At 40.2% G+C, this 21,704-nt stretch overlaps 2 protein-coding genes and 1 long non-coding RNA gene across 3 annotated transcripts in view; 2 read left to right on the forward strand and 1 right to left on the reverse strand.

Moving 5' to 3' along the window:
• Positions 1–1,110: 1,110 nt before the first annotated feature.
• LOC111264442 (troponin T) lies at positions 1,111–10,758 on the forward strand. Its single transcript, XM_022840352.2, has 11 exons — positions 1,111–1,262; positions 3,122–3,256; positions 5,494–5,658; positions 6,008–6,113; positions 6,240–6,475; positions 6,591–6,661; positions 7,592–7,613; positions 7,825–7,971; positions 8,262–8,411; positions 8,570–8,611; positions 9,792–10,758. Exons 2-11 carry the CDS (start codon positions 3,122–3,124, stop codon positions 9,822–9,824), a joined length of 1,107 nt encoding a protein of 368 aa, XP_022696087.1. The 5' UTR covers positions 1,111–1,262; the 3' UTR covers positions 9,825–10,758.
• A 5,361-nt stretch (positions 10,759–16,119) lies between these two features.
• On the reverse strand, positions 16,120–18,550 carry LOC111264437 (uncharacterized). The gene is made up of 2 exons (XR_002682864.2): positions 18,460–18,550; positions 16,120–16,982 (listed from the first exon to the last, which is right to left on the reverse strand). It is a non-coding gene; the product is annotated as an uncharacterized LOC111264437 (long non-coding RNA).
• The window catches only part of TppII (Tripeptidyl-peptidase II), a 13,171-nt gene continuing 9,976 nt past the window's right edge, over positions 18,510–21,704 (forward strand). The window contains exon 1 of the mRNA XM_022840348.2: positions 18,510–20,128. Coding sequence (XP_022696083.1) covers positions 18,626–20,128 — 1,503 coding nt within the window. The 5' untranslated portion in view covers positions 18,510–18,625. The remainder of the gene's footprint in view (positions 20,129–21,704) is intronic.

Here is a 21,704-nt window from a genome sequence, read left to right on the forward strand (position 1 = left end):
CCGTGAACGCCGCTGTCACCCGCTCACTCTTCGGATTTATACCATGTTCGGTTGTGACCCAACCGATTAACAGCTTGCGAATAGCTAAGGCTGGCTGGGGTAAACTCTGAGTGCGCGTTTTTAGACAGCGTTATGCAGACACAGACACGTACTTAACGGGCTCGTATCTTTCAACCAACGGCAGCGATGGCAATTGTCAATGAACGAATTGTCATTGCTCCGGCAACGGGACCCACTTCTAGTCAAACCACGCAACTGACTCACCGATTCCGTTTTACCTTCGTTGCTGAGCGCTTCTTCCGGCTGCGTCTTTAACTACGGTGATGTTCAGCCACTTAGCCGTGTAAGCGTTTGATCGGCTTGCAGGCTGCTAGCCTATGGATCTGTCTGCGGTTGAGTGGAGGACGGAGGTTGTATTCGCTATAATGTCTTGCAATGGGTCGTGGTAATTTGCGGCAGCAACAGTATTTCCTTCGATTTCCGAAGGTGCTCGAGTCGTCTGGGCACACCCACAACCACCAGGTTGTACCTTTTCAACGCTGGCGCTGCTAGAGGCTGTTGTGGTATCGTACCGCTAGCTTGCGCGTGATCATAACGAGCCCGTTGTGATGGTAGCTGCGGTTGCTGTGGCGATGATAGTGGCAGGCGCTGCCGCCTCAATCGTTGCCGCTATAGGTGACATGCCCATAGCAGAAAGGCTGCTTTGCCTATCGGGTCTCGCTGTGTTTATCCCACATGGCTACCTCGCGTTCATTTGCTGCCCGCTCCTTTTCAAGCGGTTATGTCGGTTTCGTGGGCGCCGGACCAAGATCTCTTCGTCTGTACTCAGTATCATATCGCAACACAGATACAGATATTTTTATTGGAGGGAAAAGCTAGTAATCGGCATTTTCCGGAGGTAGGAGTGTAGGACACTGTCGGCCTGCTGGCTGGTAGGCTGGCCGGGGTACCCGATAGAATATCACAGTTAGTACTGCCCGTGTCAGCAGTATCAGCATCAATAGTAGCAACAGCGACTGCAGCAGCGGGAACGAAGAGCCCGGCGGCAGGGAACTGACGAAACCGGCCACTGGCTAAACCATTAAAGGCCACCCTCACCGCCTGCTCTCCTCTCAAATCACTGGAAGCTGGTCGCCTTTCTGACCTGCTGAGACTCCGTTGTGTTGGCTACTACATTGCCTCAAACGCACAGTTGCCATTGTCGGGGTACGAAGTTCAGCCAGACAGCCAGAAAGCCTCTAAGGCCGCTGCTTGACGCCAAGGTAGGTTTTTCCTGAATATGACATCCTAGTTTACTACTGTAAGTTACCTATGGTAACTAACTCAGTCCCATCTGTGTGTAACTGTCGGATTCTGAGTGCAGAACTTGGTTTCCTTTTACGAAGCATTGTTTAGCCACCGTCCTGTTTCGTATGGAGCGATCTATGAAGGACGCCGTTTTCCGAGAGGTGTTCGAACGTCTGTTCTTTCGTCTTCCAGTGTCGCCAGTGTTAGTCTTCCATCTGCAGTGAAAGGATTAGCCAAAATCTGTAACTGAAGTGATTCTGATAAAGACTAAGCCGCTAAGCTAACCAGTGCTAGATGGTAACGCGCAATTGTTCTGCATCAGAATCAAAAGGAACGAGCCATATATTACAACTCTTTCAAGCAGTTTAATATCCGTGGCATTTCAAACTATCCGTGCACATAGCGCACATTTAACACCTGTTATTTCAAAATCTGTACGTAGCTCTTAACAACAAAAGCTTTAAATGCTGTAGTTTAGAGCTTACTAGAAGAGTTGTTCGTAGATCTGCCCCGTAACAACGTATCCAGATAAACAAGTTTTGCTTTCGAGGTTTAGCAAGCTAATCCGGTTAAGTATTATCTTCCATTTGTATATGAGGGGAAATTACCTTCGTCTTTAGCTGAAAAACAAATTATTGAGATTCTCTTATATTACCCAACGCCAACCCAGAAGCTTAAAGAAAAAATTCTATGGGTCAAGGTTGATCAGCTTTACAATTTTTAACGAAATTTAAGCAATGTATAACAATAATAATTTTAAAGAAGATGATTTTAGATTAACGGTCCTTTTTCTTTTGAACTTCCACTTTTTAGTAATCCTCCTATATTAGAAGTCCCCTATTGAGTATCCATTTAGGCCATATTTAGGCCTGAAGAAGACCCCGCCCAATAGGCAGTACGCGTGGGTGGTTAACCCTTCGAGATTCTCCGTTTTAGGAAATAGAAGCTTGTGATCTCACCAGGTCCTATGACGAGGCAGCCATATTGGCTATCAACGTTCAAAGGAGGACGAGAGTCTTTCTTCAAACTTCCTGTCCCTTCTTACCTCTGAACATCTGACCTGTAAAAAGCATCTTACCAGTTTTTACCAAACCGGACATAATTTTGCCGAATATGTTGACGATAGTGTAATTTTGCCTAAAGAAAATGGTACCAATCATATATTCTAGCACTATCCTATACGTAAGGAGTCAACGAGAAAGGTTTTACTGGATCCCATTGAATCTACAAGTTTAACTGATTCGAGGATACTACCTGAACACGTGGAGGTACCTGGATACCTTCGAACGTTACCATTATATCCAAGGCTCAAGTCTAGTCGTTTAGGTATGGTGTTGAAATACAGATTTTTTAAATAAATCTATAGTTTTTCCACCATTTATGGCCAGTGGATAGCTGATGTATGACGAGTATTTCGATAACAATTATAAAAAGCTTTAAAGATAATCCAGACAAGCAGTACTGAGAAATATTAGAAAATAATTTAAAAACATTGGAGGTGATAATACGGCCTTTAACAACCCTCGAAAAAGCCTCCTTCCCCTCCTCAAATGGGCTCTTCTCACTTTCAATAAAGTCATATCTGTATTTGACGATAGAGAACTGAAAAATTGATTTTTGACAACATTTCGCGCATAATTTTACGCAATACATCATCCTTCTAGATCTCTTAATCGCCGTTCTTTACTCTATTTTGCTCGCGGCATGGCCGCCTGAGCCGTCGTGCCAACAATAGCTTACAGCACACAAAAGCTTTCAGTTTCACATTCGTTTTTGTAAATTGTTAAGCTTGTACGCACTCTGATTGATTTGAGTTGGCATTTTGATTTTGTAGATGACGGACGCTCAGGTCGAAGTCGAGGAGAAGCTGCGCCGCAAAAAGGAAGAGGAAGAAGAAATGTGGCGTGAGTATGCCGAACAGAGAAAGCTTCAAAGGGCAAAGGAAGAAGAAGAACTCAGGAAGTTAAAGGCGAGTGATCAGTTAATCTCATGAGAGGCCAAACAATAGATAGAAAAACATTAGAAAGCAGCGTGGTCCGAATGGCTAGTACGCATCTTTTTTAATGTGTTGCCACCGTAACCATGCACAAATAAGCATGTGGCCATCCCTGGTTCTCCTCAGCCTTGACAAAAATTATTACTACTCTAGGTTATTACAAACGGTACGTATAGAGGCCTGCTTTATGATTACCACACCGCATCATAGGTCTGTTGAGAGAACCCCACATAAGTCTAGCAAGACCTATTTCGACTAGACGCTTAATGGGGAAGGTCCTTAGTGCTACATCTAAGAATGTGAATCCGGAGATGCAATGGAAATAGCCGAAGGCAATGGGATGTGAGGAAAGGGATTAAGCATTGTGCTAAGGACGTTTATATTAAAAATTATCCCAAAAATAATTTTAATGGTTGATGGGAACTTCATGAATGAAATGAATACATATAGAAGGATACGTTTGAGTGGTTTGAATATCACCGTTTCGAAAAATCGGTTCTTGAAACCCACCTAGCTTATATGAACAAAATGGGCGCAAATCACTTGAATTATATGAATAACCCACCTTATATTTTTAATCAATACAAGATGAAACGACCGCACAATCACCGTTGAATCCTTACATTTTAATCCAAATCATATGTTAATATTTTATAGCATTCTATTCTTCATAAGACGATCAAAATAATTGGTATTGTGTATTTATACATTTAAAATATTAGCCAAATATGTCACTATGGGATTAAGGTTGTGCTTTTCTGACCCATTATTCTGGTCCTGCCTTCATCAGGTTAAGCACATTACAGATTTCTGTAACGTACGTTTGTTTATGCATGCATGACTTTTTAAGGACCGGTACATTCTATATTTAATAATTGATATCGACGACATTTAGGATTTATTAATATATCCAGAAACCGCAATCACAAAAAGAGGTAAACTAACCTTGCTAATTTAGCTGGTTTATAGGAATTAAATAAACAAAAATAGCTTGTTGATGAACAATCACTGGGCTTACACCCATAAATAGCAAAAAGCCTTGTTAAATGAATGTCCGCTGCCCTAAGGTACCGTCGAAGCGACCCAAAAGTGATCCTACCGTTACAACGAACAGCATATACGTGAGATGCTCAACTAGGCGACTGTGCGACACGATTGCAGCAGACTCCGAGTGGGTCTCCGATGTGTGCCCCTTTGGGAATTTGTTATTCGAATGATAGCCGAAGTGTAAAAACCTTAGAAAATAGTCTGCCTCTTCTAATCGCTCTGATCAGAGATGCCAATCAGTTCTATTGATTACCCTTGCGTCTCTGGCCTTAGCTAATCGGTTTCGTATTTTACAATCGCCAGATTGCGTCTGACCAAAGCATCATGTGTACAAACCTACGATAATCTGTTGGTCCGTAGATTAACTGGCAGTGGCTCTCGCTATGCTAAAATGCTCCACGCAAACTCACCCAACAAAAGCATGATTTCTAGTGGGACTAATGGCGCCTGTTACACCCATATCTAAAATAATCTGGAATCGTATATCGAAAACATGTAGAACGCCCGCTGTGCAGGTTGCTACCGTTTTTTGTTCAGAGCTGCGGTATAGCAGTTCCCACATAAGTAGATCAATGTCACGCTTACGATAAACGCAATAGAACTTGCTTATTGTGAACTCGAACGATGTAGGGTCAGAAGAAAGGGTCAGTACTGCTGCTATTGATCGAAATAAAACGTATAGTGTACGCTCTGAATGTGCCCAAATTAGTAACGATATCAACGATTGCTAGATTTAAACTCTATGATTAGATGTGATTTATTCAATAATTTTTAAGTAAAGGCGAATTCTTATATCGGTTTCTAGGTCCTGTATCACCTAAACGACAATTAGCAGAACTTTATCATTATAGATACTGAAAACGCTCTAATCTATGGGGGCAAGGCAAGAATAGTCGATCCAATAGCACGCTTATCTGTTTGTTCCAAAATAATTGATTCTCTGCAAACACAAAATTTACACGTCGTACAATGCATACAGCAAGCATAGAATTTGCAACGGTCGCCATATAGTCCTTTTTCTTTAAACAGGTGATCTTTCTTGAGGACAGATTTTCTTTCCGTATAAATTATGCATAGGGTTTTAGAGCCTTTTTGAAACACGCTGTGGTACTGTGTAATGATTACCAACATTAGAATAATTAAAAAAAAAATCGATTTAATAGGAGCGCCAAGCAAAGCGACGTGAGGCGCGCGCACAACAGGAGAAGCATATGGCTGAACAGAAACGCGTGCAAGATGAGAAACGGCAAAAAGAGCTAGAAGAGAAAAAGGCGCGTGAGGCCGAGGCCAAACGCAAACGTTTGGAGGAGGCTGAGAAGAAACGCCAGGTATGCGCAGAAAAACCTATTTAATGAAGATCAACTAAAACATTATCGAGAACAAGCCGAAATATTTTCCTTGCATATGCGTATGCCTTAAAAGATTTTTTAACCTTAATTTGGAGAGTGCTTGGAAGTTTTGAGTAGGTATACGTTGGAATGGATGTGTGGCAGAGTCATCTATCGGAACGTAATCAAACCTGCGGTCATCAATGCATACATAAAGTCGTTGAGCGTGCCTTGAATAATAATTGAGGCATGATTTATTCGGTTTTGTTTATTTATTATTATTAATTATTATATTTGAACTGCGGCTAATGATGCTCACAGTGTTATTGCATATTTTTGTTGAGTATAGGCCATGCAGGCTGCCAAGGAGAAAAAGGAAAACGAGCCAGTAAAACCTAACTTCACAATCATCAAGCGCGAGGATATGGATAATTTCGCCGCCCTTGGCGGATCTGGTACGTGTGCTATCAAATAACTTATTATCGTTTTATTCCGTAAAGTAATAAGAAGGAAAGTTAGTGGTTCTTGATTGTCTATGCTTTAGTATCTATTTAGCTATCTCATTTTGTTCTTTGTCAAAGGGGTGTTCGGGAAGTTTGCCAATGTCATGGCCGCTCGCGGAGAAATGGGCAAAACGCGTGAGCAGCTCGAAGAAGACAAAAAAGCAATTTTGGCAATGCGAGTTAAACCTCTCGACTTTGAAGGAGCCACGGTCGATGACCTCAAGAAGCGTGCCAACGAACTCTGGGAGCGTGTAAAATCACTAGAGGCCGAGAAGTACGATTTAGAGGAGCGTCGTAAGATTCAGGAGTACGATGTGAGTAAATCATGTAAAGATGTTCTAGTGCATGAATACTTGACGATATATTATGATACGTACGAAGATACGTAAACACACGAATCTAACCGACCGATTTAACTATTCATTACAGCTGAAGGAGTTAGCTGAGCGTCAACGACAAATCGGTAGAAGCCGGGCTCTCAAGAAGGGTCTCGATCCAGAGTAAGTTTATCCAAAAAACATGTCAATCATAAAAAAAATAACGGGACGTCGAGATCTTGTTAGAACCGTTGCATTTGAGTTTTGCCTGGTAATTCTTATTTAACAAGTATTTGGTATTTAACAAGTAACTGGTGTTTGTACCTGGAGTACCCAAACGTATTTTATACATCACAATTTACTATTACGTTTGCACTTACCTTGTTATATAAAGTGAACTTGCAAAATTTATTAAGGATACCTAACGATGTCGTTGATAGGCAAGTGAAAGATATCTCCGTCTCATCATGGTTTCAATAGTTTTTAATATTGCTCTGTGGCTTGGCCGAGCACTGTAAATCGATGGAGAAATACTATTTTTTTGGAAAATATATTTTTATTTTTGAAAAATTAGAGGGTGCCCTGAAAACTTAAGTTGCGTCGCCGCCTAAGCATAGTTGTTCAATTATCTGTACCAAAGTGTTAGAAATGTATGTGTGTGTGAGTCAACAATTAGGGAAAATCGCATTTACGAATTATAACTGTTAATTATTGCAAAGGTAATGGTAACGCGCCAGTAGCCTCAGGAAGCTGCTATTGTCAAAAAAAACCTGTGGCAACCAGCTCTCAAACTACTCTTGTGCTATAAGAAGCAATAATACAGCAGTCATTCATAAACAAAACGAACTAATGCCGCTGGTTCTGTTATTTTACAATTTGCTACCCGACGAGCTGCTTTGATCGATCAAGTGGTACTAATAAGTCATGATTATTCGTGCAGATATGGCACAGAGCGATTGCTTTTCGGTTTTGGCCTTTTACCTAAGTAACAGAAAATTTGGTAAATCGAAAGCTTCAGCTCTTTAAATAAAATAATAACTGTATGATTAATACTTTTGTCACTGATATTATGAAAGTTTGCCAACAAACTTCCTTTTTTTTTATGTCTTTCAGAGCCTTGCAGGGACCGCACCCGGTAAGTTAAAAGGCGATCCATATGTTGGGCAGGTCTTAGACAATATTGATGCGTTTTCTAGTCGATAGCAAACAGAAGCCTAAGCTCATGGCATTGAAAAAACTGTAAAAGTTACTATAGTCATTTGGTCGTAGGAAAATACGAACATAAGCTAACGAAAATGTATATTTCGTGACCTTTACTTCTTTTCGTTCATGCGACCTTCGTACAGCCTAAGATCCAGGTGGCGTCCAAATATGAAAGGCGCACCGATCGTCGATCCTTTACCGATAAGAAAGAACTCTTTTCTGGAGGTTTCGAAGCCCAGCAGGATGCTGAAATCGAGAAACAATGGGAAAACAAACTGTTGACCTTCAAGGTACATAAACGCACTCTCCATTATCTACCTATCATAATCGGAAAACTACTGAAAAGCCTATCGATGACCGTTGTTAAATGTTCACCAGATGTACAGTAACCATGTATAATTTTTAAATTTGCCTCTAAGTCAATACTGAACGATGATTAATTGTTACCTCGTGGTTCGTGTGCAAGGGTGAGCATAAAACATTTCTCCCTGCCTAAATATTACCAGGTTTAAACATGTTCAGCCTTGTCATCTTGTATTTCTCATAAATTGAACCTCATTGTTATCTGACGTCAATGCAGGAAACATCTGGTGGAAAGCTACCGCTGTGGGACCCCGAAAATCCCAAAAACAAGGAAGTTCTTCGTAGACGAGGTCTTGATGATGAAGATGACGACGATGACGAACCAGTATACCAACCGCCGCCGCGTCAGTCCAGCCCGCCACAGCCTGTAAGCATTTTCGCGTCTTTTGGTTGACTGTTCAGTTGTCAACCGAATAATTGATACCCACTTCGTTTACCTCTAATTAATACTATAGATGTTTGCCCCTATCACATTATTGCAACTGCATTTGTTGTTCTGACCGTTTGCCGCCCGAATCGTTTCAGACTCGTCAGGCTTCGCCCCCGCAACAAGAGGAAGAAGAAGAGGTCAGATATAGTCCTCTTCGTTCTTTTTTGTATACACCGGTCGTTAGAAGGCGTTTATCGGGTCTACGACGAAGTGGTGCCATTCTTTTGTCAAGCTGTTTGTAATATGCAACTAACTTGATATCCACAAATTTGGGAGAAACAGAATCAAATGTGGAAAGAGATAGGGCTGTGTCCAAAAGGGCCAAAATCATATATATTCTGCAAGCATACATTTTCTTCTTTGCTAAAAAATTTCCCGTTAAAAAATTACTTGTCTACTAAATTACACATTTAGCATTGTATTATGTTAGGTTACTAGGGATACGATGGCAAATAAAAATAAATTTTGTTCCACTGAATTTTAGTAGGAACAAAATTCATTCTTGTTTGCGTTCCTTTTCACGGCCTTCCTTTAACTCTTGATCAATTTATTCATTCGCCGCAATTTTGCAAATCCGATATTGTTAAATCATGAAGCCGGCTTTTAAAACCCTTTCCATTATCAAATGTATTGTTATGAATTTTGTTGAAGACGGGGCTATATAGAACTCCTTGCCAGCTATTTTCTTTTTGCCAAGCATTTCCGAATACCATCCATAAGATACGTTTTTTTCGAATGGAAATCTCTGTACCTGAGCGTACCTTCCGACACTACGCATTCTTTTTTGGTTTCATAACGAGGCGACGCGTCTGTTTGCTGCTCGGTGCCAGTCGAGATGCCGAGAGACCGAATTAAATTGTTCTCTTCGCTCAGTTTATAGGGACAGATAAGGTCCTAGCTTTTAAATGATTTCCTTTGAATAAAAATAGCTAAAAATTATCACAAAACAACAGTTTGTATTCGAGTTTATATCCGTGAGCATATCTTGAGCTGCTTACCCAGCGTCTTCCTTCAAAAGTGCGACCAGCCTGTTTGCACCGGTAAGGATAACTAATCGATGCGCGGTGTGTTCACGCTTTCATCGTTGAATTTACCAAACTGCTTTTAAGTCTTCCCTCGGGTATGAAGTTTACGTCGCAAACGGAACAAATATCTCAGCAGCTTTCTTCATTTCGCAAAGATAAAATTTATTGCTAAGCTCGAAAATACATACTAGGATCCGCAATTTTGCTTTCCTGACAGCCTAATACTTTCACAATGCGGACCGGAGTTTCATTGAGCTTACTTTTTTGTCTGCATTACTTTTGGATCTTTCAGGAGGAGGAAGAGGAAGAGGAAGAGGAAGAGTAAATGCCCAGAAACGTAGAAACCCGCTGCCATCGTAGGAAACTGCCGCCCTCAATCGAGACCACTCTAAGCAGACGTTTGGGCCATTTCGAACTGCAGCTCTCGCTTGACTCCGGAGAATAAAAAGAAACCCCCTGGTTCATTCAGTCCTAAGCGGTTTTCACCTCATTGGATAACCAAAAAAGAAACAGGAAAGTTGGCCCCCTACTGCAGCTAATGAACTCGAAAATTGTAAAGCACATTATTCTTATTTTTGTTCTTAAGTCTCATTCGTTGAGATTAGGCTTCGATGGAACTTAGAGGATAGGATGACAAAAAAGTCAGCGTCCCATAACACTGACTGGCTGGCGGATCTGCTTATTGACAGTAACCATGTGTAGTAGCGTAACCGTAATTCTATGATGTGACCGTAAAAGAAGTAGATCGTTACCTAAATCCTGTCAATTAACTACTCTTGTTATGGTCGCAGCACCTATCATACAGTCTATGATCAATCTTACTGCATATGAACGAGATTAGCGTCATTTTTGGTAATGATAGTAGTAATCTAAGTAAGCAAATAGAGAAACACAAATTCCGCTCACGTGCTTAACACGTATAAGTCTTGGTCGACCAATGACGGTATTTGCCGACAAACTGCTAGATATCAACCGGTTGAGCCTGTGCTGTGTTTAGCAATCGCCGTTGTGTAGATGGTGTCTTGTAACACTGGCGGAGGATTTTCTATTCTGACATACATTTCTCGTGCAGCCATGTATTTGTTTCTCGGTAGGCAGAAGAAGAGAGAGAGATTGCCGTATGGAAGAAGTGCTGGACGCGAGGAATCGTGCTTAACTTCCTGAACGTGCTCTTATATAAATGCATATCACTGTTGTTATCTGTTAGACTGAAACAAAAAAAATAAATCGAAACTGTTGCATAAGGATGAGAGTGAAAATGGGTGACGTGTCTTCATTTAAACCACATTGGGTGCAGCATGGCTCTTTGAAGATTTGAGGCACTATTTTGATTTGAAGCCACAAGTGGTGCCTCAAGTCTCCGAAGACGATTCTGAGGAAGGACCTCCTTGTTCAAACAAAAGAGCCAAGGAAATCCTTCGAAGCTATCTTATATGCAAATGACTTAATGATATACGGATCGAACAGGCGAACAGGTCTTCAGCAAGCTCAACGTCGGCTCCACGCGGCAGTCACAGACATGGAACTAACTATAAACCTGACCTAGGCGATGAAGTGTAAAAAGGAAGGTAGGAAAGCAGCTACTGACACTTTGCACCTCGGCAGGTCGCCTCTTTTCTATGCTAGCCAATTTCCTTACTTGGAATTGCTCTTTTCCGCGAGCGGCAAAAGTTTCACTGCACACGTTAGCGAAAAATGCAGGGAGGTAGCGATAGCCATATGGACGATCAAATCACCTCATCGCTTATCCTTCGCACCTACCCTCAGCTTGTTCAACCTTAAAGTAGCTCCGAGCGTAGGATATGTGTTATTTGGAAAGACTGTATAGTGGAAAACGTCAAACAATTGAATCGCGTCAAAGCTTTCTTCCTCAAGAAAGCATTGGAACTACACAAAATCGTCTTGCGTATCTCCTAACCGACTCGCCAATGCTGTCCGAAGAATTACGTCATCGTTTTGAGCAATGGAAGCCTTTAAGATGAACCTTAAGAACAGGAAGCAAAGATTCGTCAAGACTGATGAGGACTTCATTGTTTCGAGTGCAATAAAAAACAACAGGTGAAAGAGGACGAACCGATTAAATAGACATAATGTCACTTGCTTTGCCGTGTGTTAGTTCCACCCTAGAACAGCAAAAAACCTAGATCTATTGTCAGGCTCGTGCCTGTGCCCCAGATGCATGTATATATACAAAATACTAGGTGCTCCGGATGTGGAGGGAATTGTTCTAGATATCATACTGTTTGTTAACCCTATTACCATTTCTAGGACATCTAGCGAATCTATCAAAAAATTTTAATATTTTCAAACTTTTATATAATATTTGACATGAACTGTGTTGAGTAGTTCTAAATATCTTTTCTGACATTGAGATATTGTGTTGTTGACCTATATTTAGGAAGTTTTTATGAAGCTTTTCACTACTGCCAGCAAAGGTAAATAGGTAAAATTTGATGTTCTAGGATTGTACAGTAGCTTCCGAAGTTGGTCTGTGTATATTGACTGGGATTGGCCGCAATGCAGATCGATGGCTGGCCATAATTTTGTGGCCTGCTAAATAACTTTGGTATTTTCATTCACGTTTTCTTAAGCTTTGGGAGAACTTCCTAAGCAACCTTCTTGTGCCTCTGCTTAAGCAACCTTCTGGTCATTAGGTTGCTCACCCTCCGAATAACATTGTAGAACAAGTCTTCCAAGAAAGGTTACCGAAGGTTTGGATCACTTTTCTGACCGAAATATTGTAGTTCGAAATTATGATACTAAAGACAGTTCTTCTATCTTCGGTCAAGTTCAAGGAATTTAGTTACATGCTTTAAGTGAGATTCATTTGACAGAAATGCCAAACCATCCGTGTCCGTGTCCCTATAGAGTAGGTGCTAAAAGTAGTATTGATGGACATGTAATAGTGAACATTATGTGTAAGCCAGATTCAGATTTTAATTGTAAGCGACCGCTTGCTTTCTTCAGTGGTTTACCTTCAGTGTTTTCATAGCAACAACGTGCACTATTACGAAATTTCTCACTGAGCTTTAAATATTTGAACAGGATTTCATGTCCAATTCTATTGATATTGTTATTAATTATGCCATCGCACTATTATTATACTATACAACAAGCTACTATCTAACACACCAAGTTGTCCCTTTGACGACTGGAAGAGTTAGCCAAGCCAGTGAGTTACTTTGAAGATTTTTTATGACTATATAAATAACTTCTCGAACATCAGATCCTCTCTTTTAGATGTCGGCGAAAATTTGCTGTAAATTGTTTGTGTGATATTCGCTTTGTGTTTTACATATGGAATAGTTGCTGCTAATATTGCATAGCAGTGACTAATTAAACGTAATCATATCTAAAGCTCAATAGTTTCCGGCCTGTTTTAGGAAAAAAAAAAGTAGCGCCAGTAAGACAGGCAGGCAGGCAGGCAGGCCATACACCCGATATATCATAGAGCTATGTATCCATCTGACCCTATGATGAAGAATGAACCTTAATGGGGCGACTGAAGATTGGAGTGATTCTAAGATGATTTGTAATCGATAATAGGATGACCATTTTTTAAGACAAAACTTAGTTTAAGCTATTCTTGTCTTAGCTAGCACCTTGAACACGTGAGCCCACACAAAAAGGCCACGTGTTTATTGAAGGAAACAAGGTTACAGTTGGGACAAAATAGGGTTCATTGTTACTTATATCTGCAGAATAATACGAAGACATGTGTCTTTATTACTTAGCAATAAAGACGTTATAACGATGATTACAAACAGTGGCAAAAATGACCTTGGGCCGTAACTCGTCTAGGGATTCCTTGATACTATTAACTTACTGACCCGTTTTTATTTTATTCAATCCAACTTTTATATTACCACGTGCCGATTTCACTTGAAATTTCCAATCATTATAAATCAGAGAATGGTGAGGTTATATGGGCCACACTGGACTTAATATGATTGCCGCGCACAATTGTTACTACGATAGAAGATAATACCAACGTGATTGCTATCATCTCTTCTATCTCGTTTGATTCAATGATTTTCAAAAGCGTGTCAATTAAAGATATGCTGTTAAACTATATTACTGCACAAGGTGAGACCATATAGGCCACCGATGGTTTTATGCGAAAAATCAGTCATATAGCAAAATTAAAGGCAAACTACTCGCTTTCGAGAGAGGACTAAAGAATAACTAGAGAAGACAATAACTCGTAGGCATTTATGGGCAGCGATGGTTTAGCGAAGTCAAAAATTATTATTTGTCTGCTATTGATGTTCGTGAACTTAAGCTGCGCAGTATAAAGCGGATACTTGAGTGACACAATTATCCGTAATTTCAAGGATTATGCTGTGTTCGAAAGGTGTGAGAATACTTTTAAAAGCCAATTCGATTGACTCCAGCCAGTATAAGTATCGCGGCTGTAGAAATAATTCATAGTTAATCGTAATCAATGATGGCAATGTAAAGGCTATGTTATGTAGGCACATTTCTTTAGATAACAACATGCGGACAACAAGATATGATATATTACTATTGTTTAATTCGAATTAAAAATGTGTATTCTGTCATTCAATTGACTTTAAGGCGGGCTGGTTAATTTAATTTATCTCCTAAACGAGCGATCGACGGCATCTTGTTCCGCTTATGCCTGAATTACAATGGCTCATTCACATTAGCCCTAGTAACTCCCCAGGGACAGCCTGTGATATAACTTAATGCAGTGACTTTGATAAAACGCACTTGTTTGTCCATCGTTTAGAGAAATGTAGGTCCGGAATAGGTGACACTGCGATGGAGAAGTAAGCGGATTGTTTTCATTGCTTGTACATCAATAAAATACAAAAAATAATCGGCTGTATTGGGTGAGCACATGTTTTCACATTCAGTCAATGAAAAATCTATAATACCGAAAAGTTGTAGATTCCAAAGTTGTCTAGTCCTACTGAAAACGGAAGAAGTTATAATGACCCTATCATAGCCGCTGTGTGAATCGTATGGTAGTCACGTAAAAGAGCGACAAAGTTTATTGCAAAGCATTTGTTAATGAACACCCCACTAGACATAAATAACATATTCCCTTTCCGTCAACGTGTTTTCATGCTAAACTTAAAGATACGCGGTGGTCTTGTTTCCAAAACGGACGGCAGAACCCAACCGTTCAAAGCAACACCTAATAGTCTAGGTACCATAGGCAAAAGACGAAAAAAATAATTTATGTATATATATCATATATAATCGTTCAAATGTTACCTCCTCCGAGTTTGGAATCTGCTTAAATGTATGTAGAGTTGAATGGAAGGTCTGCATGCCCGTGCACATATAAGAAAAAACGATGATATGAGTGAATGAAGCGAATATACGAAAAATATTCCTAGACATACAATACGATCTGTTCTGCTTCAAACACAATGAAGAACTGAGAAAGTAGGATATCTTCATTTAGTAAAAAAAGATAAATTTGTAACACATTTATGCAAATAGGTTAAAAAGCATTGTATCTTGATTAATCTTGCCAGTAATGACAACATTTATTTTATATCATTATACGTTATTATTGTGTACATTACGTTATTATTGTGGAATGTTTAACATATTCTTGTAATGGTTTCCTGCTTAACGTTTTTACGTTTGCATAACTGTTCATTAATATAACTATTATTTGCAAAAGGTAGCCAACTCGACCTTAACTGTAAATCGACTTTTCAAAACTTCTAAGCCTTTTTTTGCAATCATCAAAATTTGCGACTTATTCGCAATGCCTCACCCATTTAAAGTAAATTTTATACGAAATTTTCATTTAATGGCGTCAACAGCAGTAAAAATTCAATATGCGCTTGAAGTGACTTGTAGGTGTGCAGAAACCACACTACAAATACACAAATAACAAAAAATAAACAAAAACCCACACAATCGGAAATGCTCAGCTGAAAACTACTGACAATCTGACGCACTAGATAGGTATTCCCACAGGCTATAACCACAAAGAAACACCTAACAATAATACCCCAGTTATATTCCCAATGTAATATGAGGTCATTCAGTTTTGATCTGAGATAATGGTTTGTAACGGTTTATACTCAGATTACGATTTACGTGGTCGAGTGATGTTACGACATTTTTATATTGCCAGGTGCCTGAACAAAGTTCCTAGACCATTATTAAGCTTTAGTCGTCTTTTATGTAACATTATCTAACAATATTACGCAGGGTTCAAGATAATGATGTTGATCTGAATAGCTCCTATTAGTATACAGATATTGCGTTGCCGGAATGATGCACTTCCGGTCAACTAATATTTTAAGGATTCGTCTGCACATCTAAAGTGACTGTTATCAAGATATCATAGACTTTGGAAAAACTGAATCTGCCTTGTTTGGCTAGTTACATTCCTACAGATGAATTAGATTAGATAGCTGTTTCAAACAAATTTGGCAGACTAAGATAATCAAGTTAAACATTAAAATTCGGTAATATAATCAAATTGTGCTGCTCAAGATTATCTACTCAATAAACAAAGCATATCCATATTAGTGTCACAACACACAAGCGGCCGAAATTATGTATATTTCCCCGCCCAGTTATATTTGTTTTATAAGTTGTGAATCATAAAGAATGAGAAGAGGAAATCTAGTTCAACAAAATTAAGTTTATTTAATTTATAATGTGTGGCTCCGCATAAGATGCTGCGAGTTCTCGCGGACACAGTTCATTTGTCAGGAAAACCCACAGAGGAGTTTTACGATGAATTACCTATGTGTAAACTTCTTTACTCGGTATGCACCACGACACACCACCAGTTCTTGATGTTAGTTCAAGCGACAAAAAAAGCTCAAGGAGTAAAAGTCCCTAGCTGTTTTCTAATTCGTTACAGCAAGCTCTTGTAATTGAAATGCGCCGACGCCCGAAAGGAGACCGATCCCAAGAATCGTAACCGGCAAGCAGCAAAAGGATAAATAAAGCACAAAAAATTTGTCTTCCAGTTCATGACACCAAAACGTGTCCTCTGCTTAAATTTGTCTGCGTAAAAATGAGCAACTTATTTCACGGATCACTTCGACTAATAATTGATGCCTTTCCTTTCCCCCTTTAATATCAGCTAATATTTTGTACCTTGAACTCAAGCACATTGCGGTTCTCTTTTAAATTGGAAAATCTTTATAAGAGAAATTGATGTCAATTGTACGCAGACCAGTAATATTCTCAATTAATCGGTTATGCTTTCATTATAAATTGTTATGCAGATTGCCTTTAGAAGTTGCATCTTTAGTATGTCTTTCCAGTGAACATGTGATAGATGGTTTCTTTTTAAGAAAATTTATCATGTTATTCCTGTATTTTTGTAAAAATTGAAATGAAGGCAAAATCGGAAATTAGGAGAAAATTCGTTTTCGAAAATTATATCTTCGTTTCAAAGTGCGAACTCACGAATCAACAAAATGACGTCGGTAGACTTCTAGAATAGCGGCTTACTTTTTGCCTGTAAGAGGTACTGGAAAACAGAAGGAATTGATTCAAATGAATTTTTGACAGTGTTATAATGTTTTGTAGTCAGACGAGTACAACGCAATATACGATAGGTAATGTTTATCGAACGTAATTAAAATAATATAGTGTAGTTCTATTCAAATGCAAAGAAGAGTGAAGTCAATGTAATCCCGATCAGTCTTGTGAGAGCTAGCACCGGTCAAATAGATGACAAAGCAGAGACAGCAAAGAAAAATCACCAGTAATAATAGTATGTATTATCGGTTAGGGTATGCTTTATACTTTAAAGGTTTACCCAGGAGACCAGTGGTAATAATCCTCAGCAGTTAGCGGAGTAGGTTTATCGAATAATTTGATAAACGTTTGTATTAAATCTGAAAAATTCATTCACAACTTCAGTTGTAGCACATTAATAAAGTCTATATGGTCTGTCGTATTCGTTAAAATTTAGCGGCCACGCAAATGATTCAATCTGTAACTTTGATCACACTGAATGAAAGCTTATCGTTACTAATTGTTTTTTAACATTACCGAGTCACAAGTTAATACTGAGGGTTAATCACAAAAAACCGACGTCTAATTCTCGCGCTAGGCGCAGTTTGTTGCCAGGTAAATAGGACGATTTACCCGTGATAGCGTAATGGGAACGCATGTGCCTGTTGGTGATGCTTTGTTTCACCCTGGAAAAAGCTAGCCGTCTGAAGTAATGCCGAGCGGCTTGATTACCAGATGAAAAACATAAAAAGCTTACCATTAGGCAAATATCAATAGACATCTGTTTTCGCCTCATCTTCTCTGATCTTATGTATCTAACCCTCAAATTAGCATGCAGTGAATTGTTTAAATTTTGACATGAAAACTGGCATCTGTACCATGCAATCGAATTCCTGATCTATCGATATAAAGTATATATCAATTGCGTTTGTTTCAAATTCAATAGAAAACATCCGTAACCTGTCCATGATTCATCTTCCCGCCAAGACCGATTTAAACAACTCCGGTTATCTTTGGAACGGACAGCAAAGAGTAATGAAAGCAGAGAGGCAGCGTTACAATACCAACGGTCGATAGGCACAGCGTGACCGAATTTTAGCTGACACCGCGTCAGCCGCCAGCTCTTATTATTGCAGCTCTCAGGCAGACCACTAAACGGAACCACCGTGTGGTATTACTTCACAGTGCGCGAAAACTACTTGAAAATGTTCGATCCAATTTTATAGTTTATACGATGCAGGACCTCGTTATAGCTATTAGTGTGATTATTGTGATCTATTAAGACACGAACATCGAAATGTTGTTGATGTTACTGTCGTGTATTATTAGCGAAAAATACTAATACGGTATCTTGAGATGTTGTGTGAAGTCACTTATATGAAAAAAAAATGCTCGATTTTTTCTAATGCCGGATTATATCAACAACGCGAGCTCAGTATTCGGAACGGAATATTTGAAACCGCTTATGTATTTAATTGATTCGTTACCTCTTATTTAAGTTGCCATTTGGTGTACACGTTATCTGACGTTGAATTTTGAGTGCTGAGTAAAAGTATCTGCCATCGCCTGAATTTCCCAAAATCATTAACTAGTTATCCATGAATTTTATTAAGCAGTTGAGGGAGTTGATGCAATTCTTTCTACCATGGCCTGATGTCGTACTGGCTCGCGCATCCAAGACTCCTTGGTCATAGTTCCGCAGCAATCATGTTTCATCACCAGTCCTCTTGGTTGATCCGTTGGTTCTATTTACTGCGCAAGCTCGCTATCCATTCATCCGCCCGTCCCACAGGCAGCCGCATCTACTTTTGTCTTGGTCATCGGCGGTCATCATCATCACTGCCATCATTTCGCTATCAAAAATTATCGGCGGCACTAGGCTCGCGTTCGCGATCATCGGCGTCATCAATAACGATAACTAAAAAAGTCATTTCCCGTCAGTGGCCGACGACACCAAGAGCTCCTGTTGAGATTTCACCTACTCATTCGGGGCTCCTACAATCGTCAACGCTAGCTGTCAGGTCGTCTGCTCTCACCAATGCGTCTATCCTTTACGATGTCGACGGTCATCATGTTGACATACAGAGGCGAAGCAAGCGGCAGCTCCAGGACAGAACACAGCTATCCACAGCAGCCCACACAGCGGGCGTAGCTCTGTTACCCAGAGAGACAGCGTCTACGATAGCAGACACCCTTATTAAAATCGCGACAGGAACAGCATCAGGGGCTGTAGCAGCAGCACCTGATAAACTTACCTGTATCAGATTACCGCAAACATCCGTATCAGTGGTCGAATATCGGCCGCAACGTGTTGGCTCGACAGCTGCGGAAGACGGTGCCGTGCAAGAACAACTCAAAACGAGAACGAGTTGCGATTACAACAGTAGCAGCGCACACGCAGCGAAAACGCGACATTGTCGATCCTACCTCTTACAAAAATCGACAGCGGTGCAGGTGGATAATACCAACTGTGGCGGCAACGACGAGCGCAACTTGCTAACCAAATCGCTTGTTTGGGTGCCGACCTACACAAAAATATCAGCAGCGGAGGACGACTTGTTCGGACAGGTAAGCGCAGCTGTAGCGGCAGCAGCGACAGCAGGCGGAAAAGCAACAACTGCAGAGTTTATCTCACCGCCAGTTAGTAACAGTGCCAATAGATCTGTAGTCATTGGTAACGGTAACGGTTGCGGCAAGCGCAGCGCAAACTGGAGAGGATTACTACGAGACCCGTTGACAAAAAGGAGTGAGGCTCTAATTGGCACTGATAGGTACCAGAGTGTCGTGTCATTCGGGTTCTTGAATTGCCTTAGGCAATTGTCTACTGTTGGTTCGGATACTGTACGAACGGCAGGCCGTTCGACTGGTGCGTACAAGGAATACGAAGTTGTCGACAAGATCGAAGTTTCCGTCTCCAGCAGCAACGACAAGGACGACAGCAGAGAAAACCGTACTAGCAGCAGGTGCAGCAACATGCCTAAGCGAACTACGGCACCGGCTGCTGCCGTAGAGTCGGCATTTCCTGAAGCGGCACTTCTACCCAAACAGGAAACTGGTGCTCAGGCGTTTCTTGCAAAACATCCGACATACGATGGCCGAGGTGTAGTCATAGCTATTTTCGACACCGGCGTTGATCCCCGAGCAGCTGGACTTCAGGTAAGTGGCGGACCTGCGATGTTGCGAAGAAATTTCGAAAATGTATTAATTTTACCTATAGCAAGGAATTTATTCCCTCGCCAACGGATTTTACGCACGTAACCAAAGCTGACCTAGATTATTTAGAGATTATACAGCCTTAATGGTAATGATTAAGAAGACAAGGTACCAACTCTAAACGACCATAAGCTAAGAGCTACACCAACGAAAAAGCGAAGCTGATTTGTTAGTCTACACAAAACTAAGAGTTCCAGAAAATAAGCAAAAATGCTAGTCGTGTATAGGTTCTTAGGTGAAATCTTACCAGTCGAATACATGCATTTTGTAAACGCTTCCGAACGATTGCTAGGTCTTTGTCGCGATGGCTTTTTAAAACAAATACCGAAACAAACGAAACAAATATGGGAATATTGTTTCGAATCTGTATCTTTGTTACTGTTCAGAATTGTTCTGATAACCTCAATGATTTATGCAATAGTAAACATGAGTTTTAACTTGCGTAATTTCAAATGATGCCCTTGGAGTGTTAAAAGAAGGAACGCTTCATAAAGAACGTAATAGCCTAACTGTAATCGTTCAGGCGGACGAACTTCTGATACTGCATGCAACATCAAACTATGCGACCAGTCACTTAATATACGTTTTTCTTAGCCTCATTAGGCCTAATACATTACAATTCCTATTTTTTTTTACAAATATTTGAGCTATGGAGGAGAATTTAGAAGAATGCAGTCGGCGTTCAGTCCAATAAGTTCCGTTTTTCAATGTAAAAGCTGCTCCCCTCTGACTTCAGAGCTTATGTGACGAAATTGTCATTAGAGAAGCATTTTTAAAATACTTTCAAAGGAAAAACTTGGGCTGGTATTTGGCCTTCGGCTGGCTGTGATCACTAATGTAACTCTATTCGAGATGCTCTGAATGCAGTTCCGCACCATGTTTGTCGCGTCCGGGTTCTGGGCCCATGTAGCACCGTACTCTTGATTCGTGACTTGTTTCTGATCTTCTGTCTAGCCCTGACTCGCCGTTTATCACACATTTTCGATCGGATTCAAATCGGATGAATTTCCATTTTATAGCAAAATCTTAACGTCAATAACGGTAAATACCTCAGAGGCATAATATGTCATATTATGCGGTAACTCGTCATGTATGAACACACAGTAGCCATTTGGAAATCAGTCTCTTTTTTAAGGCAGCATTTATGTCTGAATTAGCTTACAGTATCGTCGTTTTTCCGTAAACCCGTTAATGAAATATAAGGTTCTTACATCGTAGATGAAAATCACAGGCTACACCTTTATTTTGCTTGAACGTTTTACCTGCTGGAGATTATAGAGGATCTATGGAAAATTTTGTCCGAATGCCTGTAAAGTGTTGACGTTACTAAAAATATCAAAACGGACTCTTTTTCACACTTCCATTATTCGACTTTAAAATTGTTTAGCCCAGTTGGAACACGCATACTTCTCTGCGCAGTTTAGCCGAAGTTTCCTGGCTGGTTTTCAACAACTAAAATGAGTTATTTCAATATAACGTCGGAACGTCTTTACGGACACAATAGCAGAAAATATTGCAA

Source organism: Varroa jacobsoni, unplaced genomic scaffold, assembly GCF_002532875.2.
Source record: "Varroa jacobsoni isolate VJ856 unplaced genomic scaffold, vjacob_1.0 scaffold_858, whole genome shotgun sequence".
In the NCBI taxonomy this organism is placed as follows: domain Eukaryota; kingdom Metazoa; phylum Arthropoda; class Arachnida; order Mesostigmata; family Varroidae; genus Varroa; species Varroa jacobsoni.

Excerpts from the sequence above, each read along its gene's own strand:
- LOC111264442 (XM_022840352.2), top strand. The coding sequence starts at position 3,122 with ATGACGGACGCTCAGGTCGAAGTCGAGGAGAAGCTGCGCCGCAAAAAG. Across the intron at positions 5,659-6,007 it reads AGGCTGAGAAGAAACGCCAG|GCCATGCAGGCTGCCAAGGA; the intron begins GTATGCGCAGAA and ends TGTTGAGTATAG. Across the intron at positions 6,662-7,591 it reads AAGAAGGGTCTCGATCCAGA|AGCCTTGCAGGGACCGCACC; the intron begins GTAAGTTTATCC and ends TATGTCTTTCAG.